The following is a 16,853-nucleotide window of genomic DNA, read 5'->3' as shown; positions in this document are numbered from 1 at the left end:
GAGTGTGTTTGTTATTCCCTCCTTAAGTCAAATCTGATGACAGCAAGATTCACTCATTCCCTTTCAACCACCCCCTCTCCTCTTCCAATAGAACTGCTTTTTCTTGCCACTTTTGTGTGAGGTAATTTACCCCATTCTATCTCTCTTTTTCTCCTTCTCCTGATATATTCCTCTCTCACCCCTTGATTTTATTTTATTTTTCAGATATCATCCCTTCATATTCAACTCATCCATGTGCCCTCTGTGTGTGTGTATGTATATATGTATGCATATGTATGTGTATATATGTATGTGCATGTGTATATGTATATTCCTTTCAACTACCCTAATGCTGAGAAAGGTCTCATGAGTTATAAATATCATCTTTCCATGTAGGAATGTAAACCAAACAGTTCAACTTTAAAGTTCCTTATGATTTCTCTTTCCCATTTTCCTTTTCATGCTTCTCGTCATTCTTGTATTTGAAAGTCAAACTTTCTATTCAGCTCTGGTCTTTTCATCAAGAAAGCTTGAAAGTCATCTATTTTATTGAAAATCCATATTTTTCCTTGGAGTATTATACTCAGTTTTGCTGGGTAGGTGATTCTTGGTTCTAATCCTAGCTCCTTTGACCTCTGGAATATCATATTCCAAGCCCTTCAATCCCTTAATGTAGAAGCTGCTAGATCATGTGTTATGCTGATTGTGTTTCCACAATACTCAAATTGTTTCTTTCTGGCTGCTTGCAATATTTTCTCCTTGACTTGGGAACTCTAGAATTTGGCTATAATATTCCTAGGAGTTTTCTTTTTGGGATCTTTTTCAAGAGGCGATCAGCAAATATTTCCAATTTCTATTTTACATCTGGCTCTAGAATATCAGGGAAGTTTTCCTTGATAATTTCTTGAAAGATGATTTGTAGGCTCTTTTTTTGATCATGGCTTTCAGGTAGTTAACTAATTTTTAAATGATCTCTCCTGGATCTATTCTCCAGGTCAGTGGTTTTTCCAATGAGATATTTCACATTGTCTTCCATTTTTTCTTTCTCTTGGTTCTGTTTTGTAATTTCTTGATTTCTCATAAAATCACTAGCTTCCACTTGCTCCAATCTAATTTTTAAGGTATTATTTTCCTCAGTGTTCTTTTGGACCTCCTTTTCCATTTGGCTAATTCTGCCTTTCAAGGCATTCTTCTACTCCTTGGTTTTTTGGAGCTCTTTTGCCATTGGGGTTAGTCTATTTTTTAAGGTGTTATTTTCTTCAGTATTTTTTTGGGTCTCCTTTAGCAAGCTGTTGACTTGTTTTTCATGATTTGATTGCATCGCCTCATTTCTCTTCCCATTTTTTCCTCTACTTCTCTTACTTGATTTTCCAAATCCTTTTTGAGCTCTTCCATGGCCTCAGACCAATTAATAAAATTTTCCTTGGAGGCTTTTGATGTAGGCTCTTTGACTTTGTTGACTTCTTCTGGCTGTAAGTTTTGATCTTCTTTGTCACCAATAAAAGATTCTATAGTCTGAGTCTGAGTCTGAGTTCTTTTATGCTGCCTGCTCATGTTTCCAGCCAACTAATTGACACTTGAGCTTTTTGTCAGGGTATAACTGCTTTTAGAGTAGAGGGTACTTTGTCTTTAGCTTTAGGGGGCCTTGTGCTGCTGTTTTCAGTTACTTCTAGTCCACAGTCACTGCAAGCTCTGCCACAGCAGTGCTCTTCCTCCCCCAAGAACCTCCAACCAGGACCATAACCCAGATCCAAGCAGGGCAAAGCAAGAGAACCCTTCCTCTGGGCCAGGGAAGGAATTCCTGTACTCCCCCTCTGATCTGCTGCTTGATTCCTCCCACAATGTGGGCCTGGGGCTTGAAGCAGCTGATGCTGGAGCTCTGCAGGCAGCCGCAGGAGCTTCCTGCTGCTGCTGCTGCCACATCACCTCCACCACTGGGGCTGGACTATGCACTTCTCTCAATCAGATCCAGCAGTTTTCCCACTAACCTGCTCCATTGTGTTTGGCGTTTGTGGGTTGAGAAGTGTGGTAATTGCTACAGCTCAGTGATTCATGGCCCTGACACCTGCTCTGTCTGACTCCTGGTCTGGTCAGTTCTGGTGCAGCCCATGCTGGGCTGTGCTCCACTCCCAGCATGGTACGATAGACCCTTCCCAGCACCCATTCAGGCCATCTTGGGTTGAGGACTTTTTTCCTTCTGTTATTTCATGGGTTCTGTAGCTCTAGTATTTGCTCAGAGCCATTTTTACAGGTGTTTGGAGGGATTTGGGGGAGAGCTTAAGTGAGTCTCTGTTTTCCAGCCACCACCATCTTGGCTGTGTTCCCCAAGACTCCTGAATTGTAAAAGGAAAGTTGTTTTCTTTTGGGCCTTTGTATCTGTATTCATAAAAGGGACTGCCCCCTTTTGATTTGTCAGTGCTTTGATCAACCTCTCTCCTTCTTCTCTCATTTATTATGCCTACAAAAGGGGAGATGGATAAGGGAAGGAATTCATATGAGAAAAAGAATAAGGGAGTATTAAAGATGTGGAAACAAAAATTTGAATAAAAGAAAAGAGGGGGAATTATGGGAAAGGATGGGAGGAGTTTTGTTTCCACAGTATTGAAAGTATCTCTTCCCTACCTGCCCCCCTCCCCAGCTTTAGCAGAATGTAAATCAGGTGACTGGTTCTACTCAGAGCTGTAATCTAGCAGAGAACAGGCTTCAGATTGATCAAAAGGTTAGAGGCTTGTGTGCATTCTTAATGAGCCATTTGGGAGAGCATGACGAAGGCAGTCAGGGGGTTGCATCGGCCAACGAAGAGCAGGTGGGAGATTTGAATTGGGAGTCAAAAGGACTGGTGTTTGTGTGAGTCCTTCTACTCTCCTGTGCTCTGTTCAGGTGACATACCCATTTATTCTGAAAGAATAAATGTAAGATATAATTAAAATCTACCTGGCTTTCCAACAAGTATTGGTTTTTCCTAGACTAAGTATGTTTCTAACTGTTAGACCTTGCAATGCCTTAGTAATGGTTCCATCTGGGGCTGTGTTGTTGGGAATGAAAATGCAATACTCTCCTCACAACATAACACATGCCTTCTATCTCAGCTAACATCATGTCCAGGGCCATTCTGCTTTCCCATCCCACCTAATGTGTGGCATCTAGTTGACTGGCTATTCCTTTAACTGCATCCCTGGTGTAATTAATAAACCTCTGTTGATTATAATAAATATAGTTAATCCAATCTACATTCTTCTTAATAGCTACCCACCAAAACAAAGAGGATTCAAATCCTGATGCAATCTGATTTCTGGTCTTAAGCTCATCTGGAATCCCCCTTGGGACCCTGATGGCATCAAAAGGTAAACTTTATTGTCAAATGAGCCATAAGGTGCTTCCCTTTTATTCCTGTTTCTGTTTTGGATTACATCCCCTCTCAAATGCCAGGGCAAATGGTATGGTCAATTGTACTATTGCACATGTTGACCTCTGTTGAGGTCAGAGAATATGTTGAGGTTTAGGGGTGCTTGAAACCCCAAAATACTGACATGCCAGGTCCTGCCAAATGAATTTGACCCAAGCCTTCTTACAGTCAAAGGAAAAAAAAGGGTTATTAAAGATTTGCCGTATTGCATAGAGTCTTAAGAAACCTCACCGTTTTGCAGTGCTTGTATTGACACAAGGAGGCCAGAACAATCTGAGTTTAGCTAGATTGAATCTGAGCACCTTCATGGAAGCAAGATGGATCTTATATACAGAAATGTTGTGGGAGGGATCTAGGTTGGTCAAGTAGCCTGGGGTGATGGGAGGAGGGGTTTAGGGAGGGTCTTGATGGGACTGGGGTGACTGGGGGGACTGAGGTGAGGTCAAAGTCCAGGAATGGGAATAAGGGTGGGAAATAGCTGAAGGCTGCCTGGAGATGACAGACAATGAAGAGCTAGGGTAACAGACTTGGGTATAGATATTTTGATAGGATCAATGGTGAGAAATGGCTGGAGGTAACAAGACAATGGAGGTAGCAGACAACAAGATTTGGGCATGAAAAGCCAGCTCAAGTGGGAAGAATTCAGGGAGAACTCAAGGGGATTCCCAGAGTCTATATCCCTTCAGTATCAGTAACCTATACCCCATCATCCCAGTTAGGGGTAAGTGTAGGTCTCAGGGTTTTGCCTCCGCAATACCACCATAGGTCTGCTATGGGAATGCTTAAAGCAGATTAGTTTCCTGATTCATCCTCAGTTATGTTCCACATTATCCATACACGTCTCCAGTTTTCTCATACCTTGTCATGAGGTACAAGCTGTGTGGTTCCTAGTCATTGTGGAGAAAGTAGGAGGTATTCTGTCCTGCAGTGTTGGGAACAGTAGTGAGAGGGATTTACAAGTATTGTTTCCCCATGCAATTTTATCCTGATATAGTGAGACCACAGACCTCATCCCCTTCCAGTCCTTGGCCCATCCCACTGGTCGGCCTGAGGCGTAGGCATAGCAATTGATTTTATTTAAGCTTTTAACTGTATATTTTATCCATTCAACCCAGGCATTTGCATCCCCCACAACCTGTTTCTATCTCCATAGTCTACCTTAAGTCCTTAACTTCAATTACCTTCACAATCTTAGGATCATTCAGGGGTTTCCATTCCTTCACCGGGGACACTATAGTTGCATTAAGGCTTTCCTGTATTTCTGGTTCCCAAACCACTATCCTAAATCTTGCTACTGGATCTTGACCTGTCTTGTCTATTCCAAATCCATAGTTCTGATCCATGTCCCAATAGGCATTTTTCATAGTTAAAATTATGGGATTGCATTTCAACTCTTGACAATTGGATCTGACCTCTTCCCTGAACAAGTTCAATTTTGATTTTAGTGGTTTGTTTTTGGCATATGAAGTTGTCCATCCCTCATAGTTTGTGGTGAACCAAACATTGCTCCACCCTTGACAAGGGGGCCCATAGCTCCTGGATCTTTCTTCAGAAGGTTGCTCTTCTGGACATAGATATTTATGATAACTACTTAGTTGTCTTTGACTATTTAAATCTCCACATTCTATAATTTGGTGTGTATCAAGCTGGACTGTTTGTGAAGTAGCTTCTTTAGTCACATTTCTGCAAATTTTAACAGGATACCACCCCCACCTATACTAATTAGCTTAAGTATGCCTCAGATCTGCCTGACTGGCTGTTGGAATTGCCCACAATAGCAATTCCCTCCACAAGATTAATGAACCCCTCATCTATCACAGAACCTCTTCTTATCAGTACAACAAATAAATATTATTCTTATGACCATTAAAAACAAAATTTCAGCAGCTAACATCCCTCCCCAGAGTACATTCCCCAGTTCTTAATATCTTTTTAATCTGGGATCTTTGGTTAGATGTGCACTCCACTGTTTAGGTTTTACAGGAGAGACTTCCACTGGTCCCTTGATCCTAGTGTAGTGTGTCCAACCTTTTTCAGCTGTCTTTGTGGCTGTCTCAGTTGTCAGGAGTACTTGGTAGGGACTCTCCCAATCAGGTTGCAATTTGGCTTCCTTCCAGGATTTAATCAGGATCCAATCTCCTGGTTGTATTTCATGCACAGCAAACTCCAATGGTGGAGTTTGGGCCAATAACCCCTTTTCCCTAAGTTTAGACAAGGAAGAAGACAATACTAGTATATAGTCCTTTAAGAATCTATCCTTGGTTTCCATGGTTGGGATGTCTCCTGTTCCCCCTAGATAAGACAGGCCAAATAGTATCTCATAAGGAGAAAGTCTTAAATCCTTTCTTGGTGCTGTTCTAATTCTTAACAAAGAAATAGGTAGGCATTTGGTTCAGGGAAGTTTGAGTTCTAATATCAATTTGGATAGCTGTCTCTTAAGGGTTTTATTCATATGCTCTATCCAGCCTGAAGATGGAGGATGCTGAGGAATATGGAAATCCCAAGATATTCCTAAATGTTCCATTCCTCTTGCAATACGTTAGAAGTAAAATGACTTCCATTATCAGAATCTGTATACTCTATTAGGCCATATCTAGGGATTAGTTGCTCTAAGATCATTTTGGAGACCCCAGAAGCTGTGGCTGTCACCATTGGATAGGCCTCTACCCAGCCTCTTAAATGATCAATTATAACTGATACATATTTCAACCTTCCTACTTTTTGGCATTTCTATAAAGTCAACTTGAATACTCCGGAAGGGATGGAGACTTGGTTCTCATCCCCCCGGAGTCTTTTCCTCAGTACCTTCTTATTTACGTTCTTACATACTATACAGCCTTCACAAATCTGTTTTGCTATGAAACATATTCATACATTCTCAAAACCAAATCACACATTACCTGGGTTCCCCAATGACTTCCTCTATGTAACAGAGATAGTATCTCTCTAATAATTTGTTTATTTAACATTTCTCTTCCACCTGGCGACAGCCATCGATGTTTCTCAGTCTCTATTGCACCTATTTCAACTAAATTCTTTTTTTCCTGATCAGTAAATATTGAGGTTGCTTAGACTTTAGGGACTGTATTAGAACATGCATTTTAGTAGGTTCTAGAAATAAACTGGCTTCTTTTGGTTTCTCATCTGCCAGCCAATTTCCCTTTGCCTCAAATGAATTACCTTTCTGCTGCCCATTGATATGTACCATAGCAATTTCCCTTGGCAATAATAGATTTGTCAATACTTGTTTCACAAGCTCTCCATGAACTAGCTCCTTTCCATTACTGTTAATGAGGCCCCATTCCTGCCACATTTTCCCAAAGATATGCACTACCCCATAAGCATACTTAGAGTCTGTATAGAAGGTTTAATTCAAGCCATAAAGTTTACATGTTTAGGCTGACCAGTTATTTGGCAATCCATCTGATTCTACTAATGAACTGTTTTTCCCATCAATAATAGCATACCCATTTTGCCTCTTCCCTTCTATTACCCAAAATGACCCATCAATAAATTAACAATGTCCCTCATGGAGGGGCAGGTCCCTTAGATCTAGCCATACCCTTGTTTGGTATTCAATAATGTCTAAACAGTTATGTTCAACCTCTTTGCTCTCTGTGTCCCCTTTCCACAAAAATGTAGCTAGGTTCAGGCAGAAATCTGTGGCAAGAACTAAATTATCTTTTCCCATTAATATGGCTCCATATTTTAAAATTCAAGAATCAGTTAACCATCTTCCCACCCTTTGATTCAAAATAGTTCTAACTTGGTGTGGGGTGCTAACTACCAGAGCTCTCCCAAAGGTCAATTTCCTACTTTCTTCCACCAAAATGGTGGTAGCTGCTATTGCTTGTACACATTCTGGCCAGACATTAGAAACTGGGTCTAATAATTTTGATAAAAAGGTTACTGGTCTCTGTTGTCCTCCCTATGTTTGCGTAAGTACCCCTAATACTGCCCCTTTATTGACTGTAATGAACAGATGAAATGGTTTGTCTAATGAAGGAAGGGTTAATATGGGGGCTTGGATTAGAGCTTGTTTCAAGTCCTCAGAGGACTCAACTTCCTTTGGATTCCAGCAGCAAAAGTTAGGTTCTCCTTCAAACAATTTAAGATACAAATTCTTTGTTTTCTGTGCATAGGAGTCAGTCCACAGCCCACAGTAACCCATTAGCCCCAGAAATTTCCTAAACTACTTTTTGTTTCTTGGGAGGGGAAGATCTACAATCCCTTTGATCCTTTCTGGATTAATTTTCCTGTGCCCTTCACTAATCAAATGACCCAAGTATTTCATTTTCTTCATATTGCAGTTTGTTCCTGGATTCCCTCAATCCCTGATCTCCTAGGAAATTCAATTGTGGCTCCTGCAACCTCCTTTCTCTTTTTCCCTGACACTAACAAATCATCTGCATACTATACTAAAGTAATCCCTGAAGGAAGCTTGAATTTTTCTAACACTTGCTCTAATGCCTGACCAAACAGGTTAGGGGATTTGGTGAAGCCCTGGGGAAGAACTGTCCTTTGGAACTGCTGTTTCCTTCCACTGAAAGCATTTTCCCACTCAAATGCAAACATGTCTCTGCTTTCTGGGGCCAAAGGGCAGGCCCAGAAGGCATCTTTTAAATCTACTACACTAAGCCATTTGTTTCTGAAGGAATTTTGGTAAGAAGAGTATAGGGATTAGGTACTATTGGGTGCTTTATCAAAACTATTTTATTAAGGGCTCATAAGTCTTGGACCATGTGATATGTCCCATCAGGCTTTCACCCTGGCAGGAGTGTTGAAAACGGACTTGCAAGATTCAAGAAGTTCATCTCCAATTAGTTGATCTATAGCTGGTTGTAATCCCTTCTGCCCTTCTAGTGGAATAGGATATTGTTTTAAACACACTACCTCTCCCTCCTTCTTTAAAGTTATTTTTAAGGGAGGAATTCTTAGCACTGCTTGATTTCCCTCCTTTGCCCCTACCACAGGGTCTATTTGCTCTTCCTCCTCTTCTGTGAGAATGACCATTGTGACTATGATTTGTTGGTCCTGTACCTTTAATCCTATATCAAATTTTGCTATCAAATCTCTTCCTAATAAGTTGCTTCCTTCCTCAGGAATATACAGTAATTGTTCTTTCACCTGTTCCTTACCAAATTTAAGGATAATGGGTTCAAATATTGGAACTAGGAATCCCTCTCCTTTGACCCCCCAACACTACTGAACTTTTATTGGGCATTTTTACTCCTTTGGGCTTAAAGTTCAAGAAGGATCCGGTGGCTCCAGAAGCCACAAGAAACACTGCCTCTTCTTCTTGGGGTCCCACCTTTAAATTTACCAAGGGTTCCCAGTAGGACCTAGCATAGAGAAACCCTTGACCTCCCTATTCATTTTCATCAAAGGTCATAAGAGGGATCATTTTTTCTTCCCTGGACAGCTCTGGGCATTCTCTTTTAAAATGACCAGGTCTCCCATACCAATAGCATACAGAGGTGTTCCAGAAGCCTGATTGGGGTGTCCCTCTTCCTCTAGTTTGGGCATCTCTTCTCTTGCTCCTTCTGCCTCTGGCCTGGTCGCCCTCCTCTCTTTCTCTAGTAATTGACTCCGCTCTTTTTTTCATCATCTCATCTTCCATTGTCATCATGATCTTGGCCTTTTGTCTCTGTTTCTCTTCCTCCCTTTTCACAAATACTTTCTGTGACTCTCAATAGTTCTTCTAAGGGTTTCTCACTCCACCCTTCTATCTTACGCATTTTCTTCCTAACATCTGGCCATGCTTTTGTAACAAAATATTTCTTTAGGAGACCCTGAGCTACCTCAGTTTCAGGGTCCATGCCTGAATACTTTCTCATGTGGTCCCTTAATCTTTGAAGGAATACTGACAGAACTTCATCTTTCTCCTGTTCTATTTCAAAGACTTTTGAGAAGTTTTGGGATTTGTGGGGTGGACTCCTTTATTCCCTTAATTATTAGGTCCCATGAGTCTCTCATGTGTCCTCTATTCACAGGACTATTATTATCCCAATTAGGGTCAGCATTTGGGAATTTCTGCTGAGCTGCCATTGCTCCTTGGCCTAGTGGGTGTTGTCTTTCCCACTCCTTCATGGCAGCCCTTCGTATCATTTCTCTCTCTTCCCCAGAGAATAAAATATTCATTATAGCCATCATTTCAGGCCAAGTGTAAAAACTAGGTCCTAAGAATTGGTCTAATTCTTCAGACAATCCAATTGGATCTTCAAAAAGGGCCTTCAGGGGCAGCTACTTGGTGCAGAGAGTAGAGCACTGGCCCTGGAGTCAGGAGGACCTGAGTTCAAATGTGACCTCAGACACTTGACATACTTACTAGCTGTGTTACCTTGGGCAAGTCACTTAACCCCAACTGCCTTGCATTCCCCACTCCAAAAAAGAAAAAAAAAAACCCAAAAACCAAAAAGGGACTTCGTTTCTTTTTTTTTAAATTTCTTACCTCAGTACTGTAAGGTTAATGGGGGATAAGATCTTCTCTGCCCTCAATAGGCCTCATGTGGAGCCCACTAAGGGAAGTTTGCTTGTTTACATACACACCTTTTGTTAATTTCTAATTAGGCACTGAGCCTAAAGAGTATATATTCTGAGAGGCGAGCTTTTGCTTTGCAGGCTGGCTTATGAGAAAGATGTTGCAATTCCCTGGTCAAGACTCCAAGTGGCCATATGTTCAGAGCTCCCTGACTCCTCAGAGGTAAAGGTTCTCTTGATTCAGTGGTGGATGTAAAGCTTTGATTCAGGCAGTAGAGCCCTGTCTTCTGGTCTTTGTTTCTCTTTGTATTTTTTCTATGTACTTAAAGATCATTGATCCCTTTTAAGTTGCTCTCCTTAGTAAAGCAGATCTAAGAACCTGCTCTAGCATCCATCCTGGGTATTCCAGCATGGTTGCTGTTACAAGTACTAGTAAGAGATGCATTAACAATCCTATTTCCCCTTGCCCCATGGGGATTTCTCTCAACGGATAGAGAGGCTCTGGAGCTCTTGTTTTGCAAGTAGGTCATTCCTTCCCCAAGGGAAGTGGAAAGTTTTGCACATCCTCTTTGCATTTTTCTAATTCTGACCTTAATTTGGAATGAGGTGGGGTACTTGGAGCAGGCGGAGCAAGGGCCCCAGTCTCCTTGTTTTCATCCTCTGCGGGACTTGCTATTTCCCCCAACTTAATTACATTTTGTTCCAGAGAATTTAAAGGGGCATAGAGAGGGGTTAACAGCTGACAATGGGAAGCAAGTTTTGGGTGTCCTTTCTACAGTAACTTCTGGCACCCCTTTGCCTGTGGTTTTTAAGGGGTATAAATGAGTTGCTGGCCCTCATTTCCAGCTAGCAGCATAATTTGACTCTTCCTGGGAGAAGGATTGTTTTTCATTAACAAAAACATTCAAAGCCTGAAACAAACAATTCTCCTTAGTCCCATATTTAGACCAGAACACCGCTAGTGGCAAAATATCCTGCTTTGGCCAAATGAAGCAACAATGTTGAATCATTTTATGTTTATCCTTCTGACTAGTAAAGATTCTATCTTTCCAATATTCCAACATCCTCCCTAAAGGGCTACATGGAGGAATGTTTACCAAGATTTTCTCGATCCCCTTTTCTTTCCCTGGTGCCTTTGAACTTTTATTCCCCATCCTGCTAATTTAGCTTTCTGTGCACACCACTTTGAACTTCCTCGGCTGTGTCCCTCATGGGATCAACAGAACTGAAGATTGGGACTCCACACTTGCTTCGCACAATTCAGTGCATCTCAGACATTCACACATGCACTCTTCCAGCAGGATTTTACCCACGGTAATACTCGGTAACCCCCTTTCTTACTTTGGTCTGTGCACAGAATTGCTTGGTGCTCTGTAGTGCCTATTCTCTCCCTTGAATTTCCTGGGTTCACAATACTCCTTATGAACCCTGGTCCCGGGATCCATTGAGCAATCCAGGAGGAGTGCTCCAAACCAGCACCAAGTGTTTGAAATCAACAACGGAATGCGTCTTCCAGTCCTTGGCAATGACCACTCCCCCTCTGAAATGCTTAGGTCCCAGAGGAGCCCCTAATTGTAAGAAATAAAGATCTTACAAAGAAATCCATGGACACACTAGTGAAGCCAGGAAAAGAACTTCATCTACAGATCCGGGTGTCTAAAAGTAATAGGCACATCTGACCATGTGAAAATACAATCATTTATTCTCTTTCACCTACGCAAATCCCTTCTCTGACTCCCCAGTTGATTGGGTACTACAGAGGTTACAGTCTTTCTGAAAACACCTCAACCCTGCCCCTCCCCCCCCCCCAGCCCCTACCCCCATGGAATCTCTGCCCTTGTTTACATTTCCCATTTCGACTATGCATTTTGGAACAATCTTCTCTCACTGGATGTGTGGCATCATTCAGACTTATGATTTCCATAGCATGAGAAAGGTTGTTTTCTTGCAAAAAGGGGTTGACAAAAAGTGTGAGCTGAGGACACAGCTCAAGATATCCACAGCAAGGGTCCCATTATCTGAGATGGAAGTCTATAGTTAATGGGTCTCATTCTTAATGGAGTGTCACCTGACCAGGAAGATTTTTTACACAAGAAAGAGACATTCTCAGAGAACAAAGAAAAGGGAAACCCTCTTTTAAATGTGTTAATTGATAATCAACATCCCCCCACTGCCTTCTTCTGCAATTAAGTTAACCATAAGCATGCTGTGGAAACAAAAGCTTAATCAACCTCCCCCCCCCCCCCCCCCCCACTATTACTTGGAGGAATGCTTGAGAAAGTATATATGAATGTAATATAATATTATTGGATAGTAGATGATGAGTGCTAAATTCAGAGACACACAAGAATTTTTCGTTAACTCATGCAATATCAAAATGAATTGATCCCTTTTAAGTTGCTCTCCTTAGTAAAGCAGATCTAAGAACCTGCTCTAGCATCCATCCTGGGTATTCCAGCATGGTTGCTGTTACAAGTACTAGTAAGACAATTAATGAAAAGAAATGCTAGAGAAGGTGGCCTAGCGATACCAGATATTGAACTGTACTACAGAGCAGCAGTCATCAAAACTGCCTGGTACTGGTTAAGAAACAGGGGTGTGGATCAGTGGAATAGGATAGGTACACAAGTAGAAGAAATCAACAAGTTTAGCAATCTACTTTTTGATAAACCCAAAGAGGCCAGCTTCTGGGCTAATAATTCATTATTTCACAAAAACTGTTGGGAAAATTGGAAAATGGTAGGGCAGAAACTGGGCATAGACCAATATCTTACACCATATACCAAAATAAAGTCAAAATGGGTTCATGATTTAGGAGTAAAAGCTGATACTATAAGTAATTTGGGAGAGCAAGGAATAGTCTATTTATCAGATTTATGGAAAAGAAAAGAATTCATGACCCAACAAGAGATAGAGAGCATTACAAATTGCAAAATGGATAATTTTGATTATGTCAAATTGAAATGTTTTTGTACAAAAAAAGCCAATGCAACAAGAATTAGGAGGGAAGCAGAAAATTGGGAGAAAATCTTTGCAACTAGTATCTCTGATAAAGGCCTCATTTCTAAAATATACAGGGAACTGAGCCAAATATATAGGAATACAAGCCATTCCCCAATTGAGAAATGGTCAAAGGATATGAACAGGCAGTTTTCAGAGGAAGAACTTAAAGCTATCTATAGGCATATGAAAAAATGCTCTGGATCACTACTGATTAGAGAAATGCAAATCAAAACAACTCTTAGATACCACATCTCTCCTGTCAGATTGGCTAAAATAACAAAACAGGAAAATGATAAATGCTGGAAAGGATGTGGGGAAATTGGAACATTGTTACATTGCTGGTGGAGTTGTGAGCTGATCCAGCCATTTTGGAGAGCAATTTGGAACTATGCCCAAAGGGCTATAAAAATGTTCATACCCTTTGACCCAGCATTACCACTTCTAGGGTTGTATCCCAAAGAAATCACACAAGCGGGAAAAGGACCCATATGTACAAGGATATTTATAGCGGCTCTTTTTGTGGTAGCCAAGAATTGGAAATCAAAGGGATGCCCATCAATTGGGGAATGGCTGAACAAGCTGTGGTATATGAAGGTAATGGAATACTATTGTGCCATAAGAAATGGGGATGATACGGACTTCGTAACAACCTGGAAAAACCTACACAACATAATGCTGAGTGAGTGGAGCAGAGCCAGGAGAACATTGTACACAACCACAGATATATGGACTCCGTGAGGACCAGCCCTGACATACTTCGCTCTTCTCAGCAACGTAAGGTGCAAGGACAACTCCAGGGGACTCACAATGGAGAATGCTATCTTCATCCAGAGAAAGAACTGTGAAGTTTGAATACAGATTGAGGCGCACTACATGCTCGCCTATTTTGCTTCTCTTTTGTTTTTGGGTTTTTTTTTTTGGTTCTGTTTCTTCTTTCTCATGATTCATTCCATTGGTCATAATTCTTCTCCACAACTTGACTAGTGTATAAATTAATTCAATGCGAAGTTATACATGGTAGTTATATGAGATTCCAGGCCGTCTTGAGGAGGGAGGGGGGAGGGAGGGGAGAAAATCTGGAACTCAAAATTATGTAGAACCGTGTGTGGTAAACTAAAAATAAATTAATTAATTAATTAAAAAAAAAAAAACAAGCAGAACAAGAAGAACAACATACCCATTCAACAGTATAAATGAAAAAACCACTAAAAGAAAGGTGAACTCAGTAACCAGAGCACTAATGCAGTCCCTTCTTCAACGCACAATATTATATCCATTGTCAGATGTAATTAGTGTTTAGTTTTAATTGCTGACATTTGTCACCAGGAAGACTTCAATGTGGAGGGTTTGGGAGAGGGTTTTTTTTTCTTCCCCAAAATGACAGTGATATAAAGGCAAAATAGATCAATCAAACTTTAAAAAGAAAATGGGGAGAAACAGGAAAATCAGGAAGATAAGTAGGTTCAGAAAGAAAGACAATGGATTCTGTTTTGGAAATGTTGAGTTTTGAGATGCCTGTGGCCATTCAGGTGGAGGTGCCCAGAAGGCATTGGGACATGGGGCAAGGAGCTTAGGAGACAGATAAAGGCTGGATGTATAAATCTGTAAATCAGATGCATTGATATTACTGAAGAGAAGGGGGCCCAAGAGAACCAGGGGAGATGAGCAGCAGGAAAATCTTGCAGGGGTGCAGTATCCCAAAGGAGGGGTGGGGGTGCTCAACAATATCAAATGTTGCAGAGGCATCAAAAGGGAAGGCTGGAAAAACCTCCCGATCCAGGGGCTGAGAGCCCATTTGTGACACACCTTTTCCCCGCCCACGAGGGGGTGGAGCGATCTGCTTCCATTCAGTCCCCCTGTCACCAAGAAGCCTATTCCCCAACCTGGGCTGAGTAAGGTGTCTCCCTTCCTCCCTCCCTCCAACCCACCCCTCTTCTCTCTCTTCTTTCAGACTTCACTCCTTTCCTACTTCCCTTTCTCTTAGTCTCTCTTCCTAGTCCCTTCTGCCCTGCTGAAAATGCCCTCAGGCCCAGTGGGGCGAAGGGACCAGAAGCAGGTGAAGGCACAGCTGTGCACAGGACAGAGCACCCCCCCCCACACACACACATCCATCCATGCAGAGGACACCATACAACCACACTGACACACCCATCTTCCCCCATACACACCCACACCTCACCGTCACATCCCCATTTGCATACACACCTTTCCCCTTATACCCCACAACCACACCAATACATATACATACACCCATACATGCCACCCAATACCACCACACCCACACATAAGCACATATCCTCTCTCCTGACTATACCCAAACCTCATCCACACACTCATATGTACACATCCTCACAACCACACCCATAGACACCCCACCCTTTCCAAGCACACCCCCATACACACCCCTCACACAAACTCCACAACCACTCCCAGACACCCATAGGCATATACCTCTTTCACACACACCAGCATTTCTACTACCACCTTCCCCTCTCCCCCACTTTCCACTGAGACTGCTTCTGGATTCACTGATCTGAGCATCTGCCACACACAGAGGCATTTCTGATCATCTGCATTTTTAATAATGCTAATCTATAATATGAATTCTTTGATGTTAAGTAAGATGTGACCTGGCGGGAAAGGCTTTCCCGAATTCATAAAGCTCTTTAGCATGAATTTTTTGATGTTTGGTAAGGCATGACCTGATGCTAAAGGTTTTCCCAAAAGGATTACGTTTATAGGATTTCTATCCAGAGTGAATTCTATGATGCTGAGTAAGGCGAGACCTGATGGTGAAGGCTTTCTCACATTTACTACATTTAAAGGGTTTCTCTCCAGAATGAATTTTCTGATGTTGATTAAGATTTGCCTGTTTGGTGAAGGCTTTCCCACATTCACTACATTTATATGGCTTCTCTCCAGAATGAATTCTCTGATGAAGATTAAATTGTGAAATATAGCTAAAGGCTTTTGTACATTCATTACATTTAAATGGCTTCTCCCCAACATGAGTATGCTGGTGTTGAGTAAGGTTTGCCCGCTTGGTAAAAGCTTTCCCACACTCAGTACATTTATAAGGTTTTTCACCAGCATGAATTCTTTGATGTTCAGTAAGCCTTGATCTGACAGTGAAGGCTTTACCACATTCACTACATTTATAGGGATTCTCTTCAGAATGAATTCTCTGATGAAGATTAAGTTGTGAAATTAGACTGAATGCTTTTCCACATTCAGTACACTTAAATGGCTTTTCTCCAATATGAGTATGTTTATGTTTATTAAGGTGTGTCTTCTGAGTAAAAGCTTTCCCACATTCATTACACTTATAGGGTTTCTCTCCGGAATGAATTCTCTGATGTTGAGTAAGGTGTGATCTGATGGAGAAGGCTTTCCCACATGCATTACATTTATAGGGTTTCTCTCCAGAATGAATTTTCTGATGTTGAGTAAGGTTTGCCCGTTTATTAAAAGTTTTCCCACATTCATTACATTTATAGGGTTTTTCTCCAGAATGAATTTTTTGATGCTGAGTAAGATTTGCCCGCTTGGTGAAGGCTTTTCCACATTCATTACACTTAAAGGGTTTCTCTTCTGAATGAATTTTCTGATGAAGATTAAATTGTGAAATCTGGCTGAAGGTTTTCTTACATTCAGTATACTTAAAAGATTTCTTTCCTGCATAGATTCTTGGGCATTTAATTAGGTACAAATCATTTTTGAAGCTCTTTCCATACATATCACACATACAGAAACTCTTCACCATAGGAACTCTCTCCTGTGTAACTAGGATTGACCTTAGACTGAAGTTTTTCCCAAATTCATTCCTTTCAAAGCTTCTCTCCTTACTTGATGTTTGTTCGGATATAATTGTTGACTTCTTTACCAGTTTCTCCTGGTGGTCCTGTCGCCTTAACAATGTATCATAACATATGAAGGATTCTCCCAGTTCAGAGTAACAAGAGCAATTCCTTGTGGATCTTTCCAT

The 16,853-nt window shown here is 41.3% G+C and overlaps 1 protein-coding gene across 1 annotated transcript; it reads right to left on the bottom strand.

The window, feature by feature from the left end:
• Positions 1-15,614: 15,614 nt before the first annotated feature.
• LOC118841798 (zinc finger protein 678-like) lies at positions 15,615-16,853 on the bottom strand. The gene is made up of 2 exons (XM_036749437.1): positions 16,144-16,853; positions 15,615-15,807 (listed from the first exon to the last, which is right to left on the bottom strand). Exons 1-2 carry the CDS (start codon positions 16,851-16,853, stop codon positions 15,615-15,617), a joined length of 903 nt encoding a protein of 300 aa, XP_036605332.1.

The sequence above is a fragment of the Trichosurus vulpecula genome, chromosome 1 (genome assembly GCF_011100635.1).
Source record: "Trichosurus vulpecula isolate mTriVul1 chromosome 1, mTriVul1.pri, whole genome shotgun sequence".
Lineage (NCBI taxonomy): Eukaryota > Metazoa > Chordata > Mammalia > Diprotodontia > Phalangeridae > Trichosurus > Trichosurus vulpecula.
Note: the sequence above shows the minus strand (reverse complement) of the source record. Positions and strands in the feature narration are given on the sequence as shown.

Excerpts from the sequence above, each read along its gene's own strand:
- LOC118841798 (XM_036749437.1), bottom strand. The coding sequence starts at position 16,853 with ATGGAAAGATCCACAAGGAATTGCTCTTGTTACTCTGAACTGGGAGAA. Across the intron at positions 15,808-16,143 it reads CAGAAGACACACCTTAATAA|TCATCAGAGAATTCATTCTG; the intron begins ACATAAACATAC and ends ACAATTTAATCT.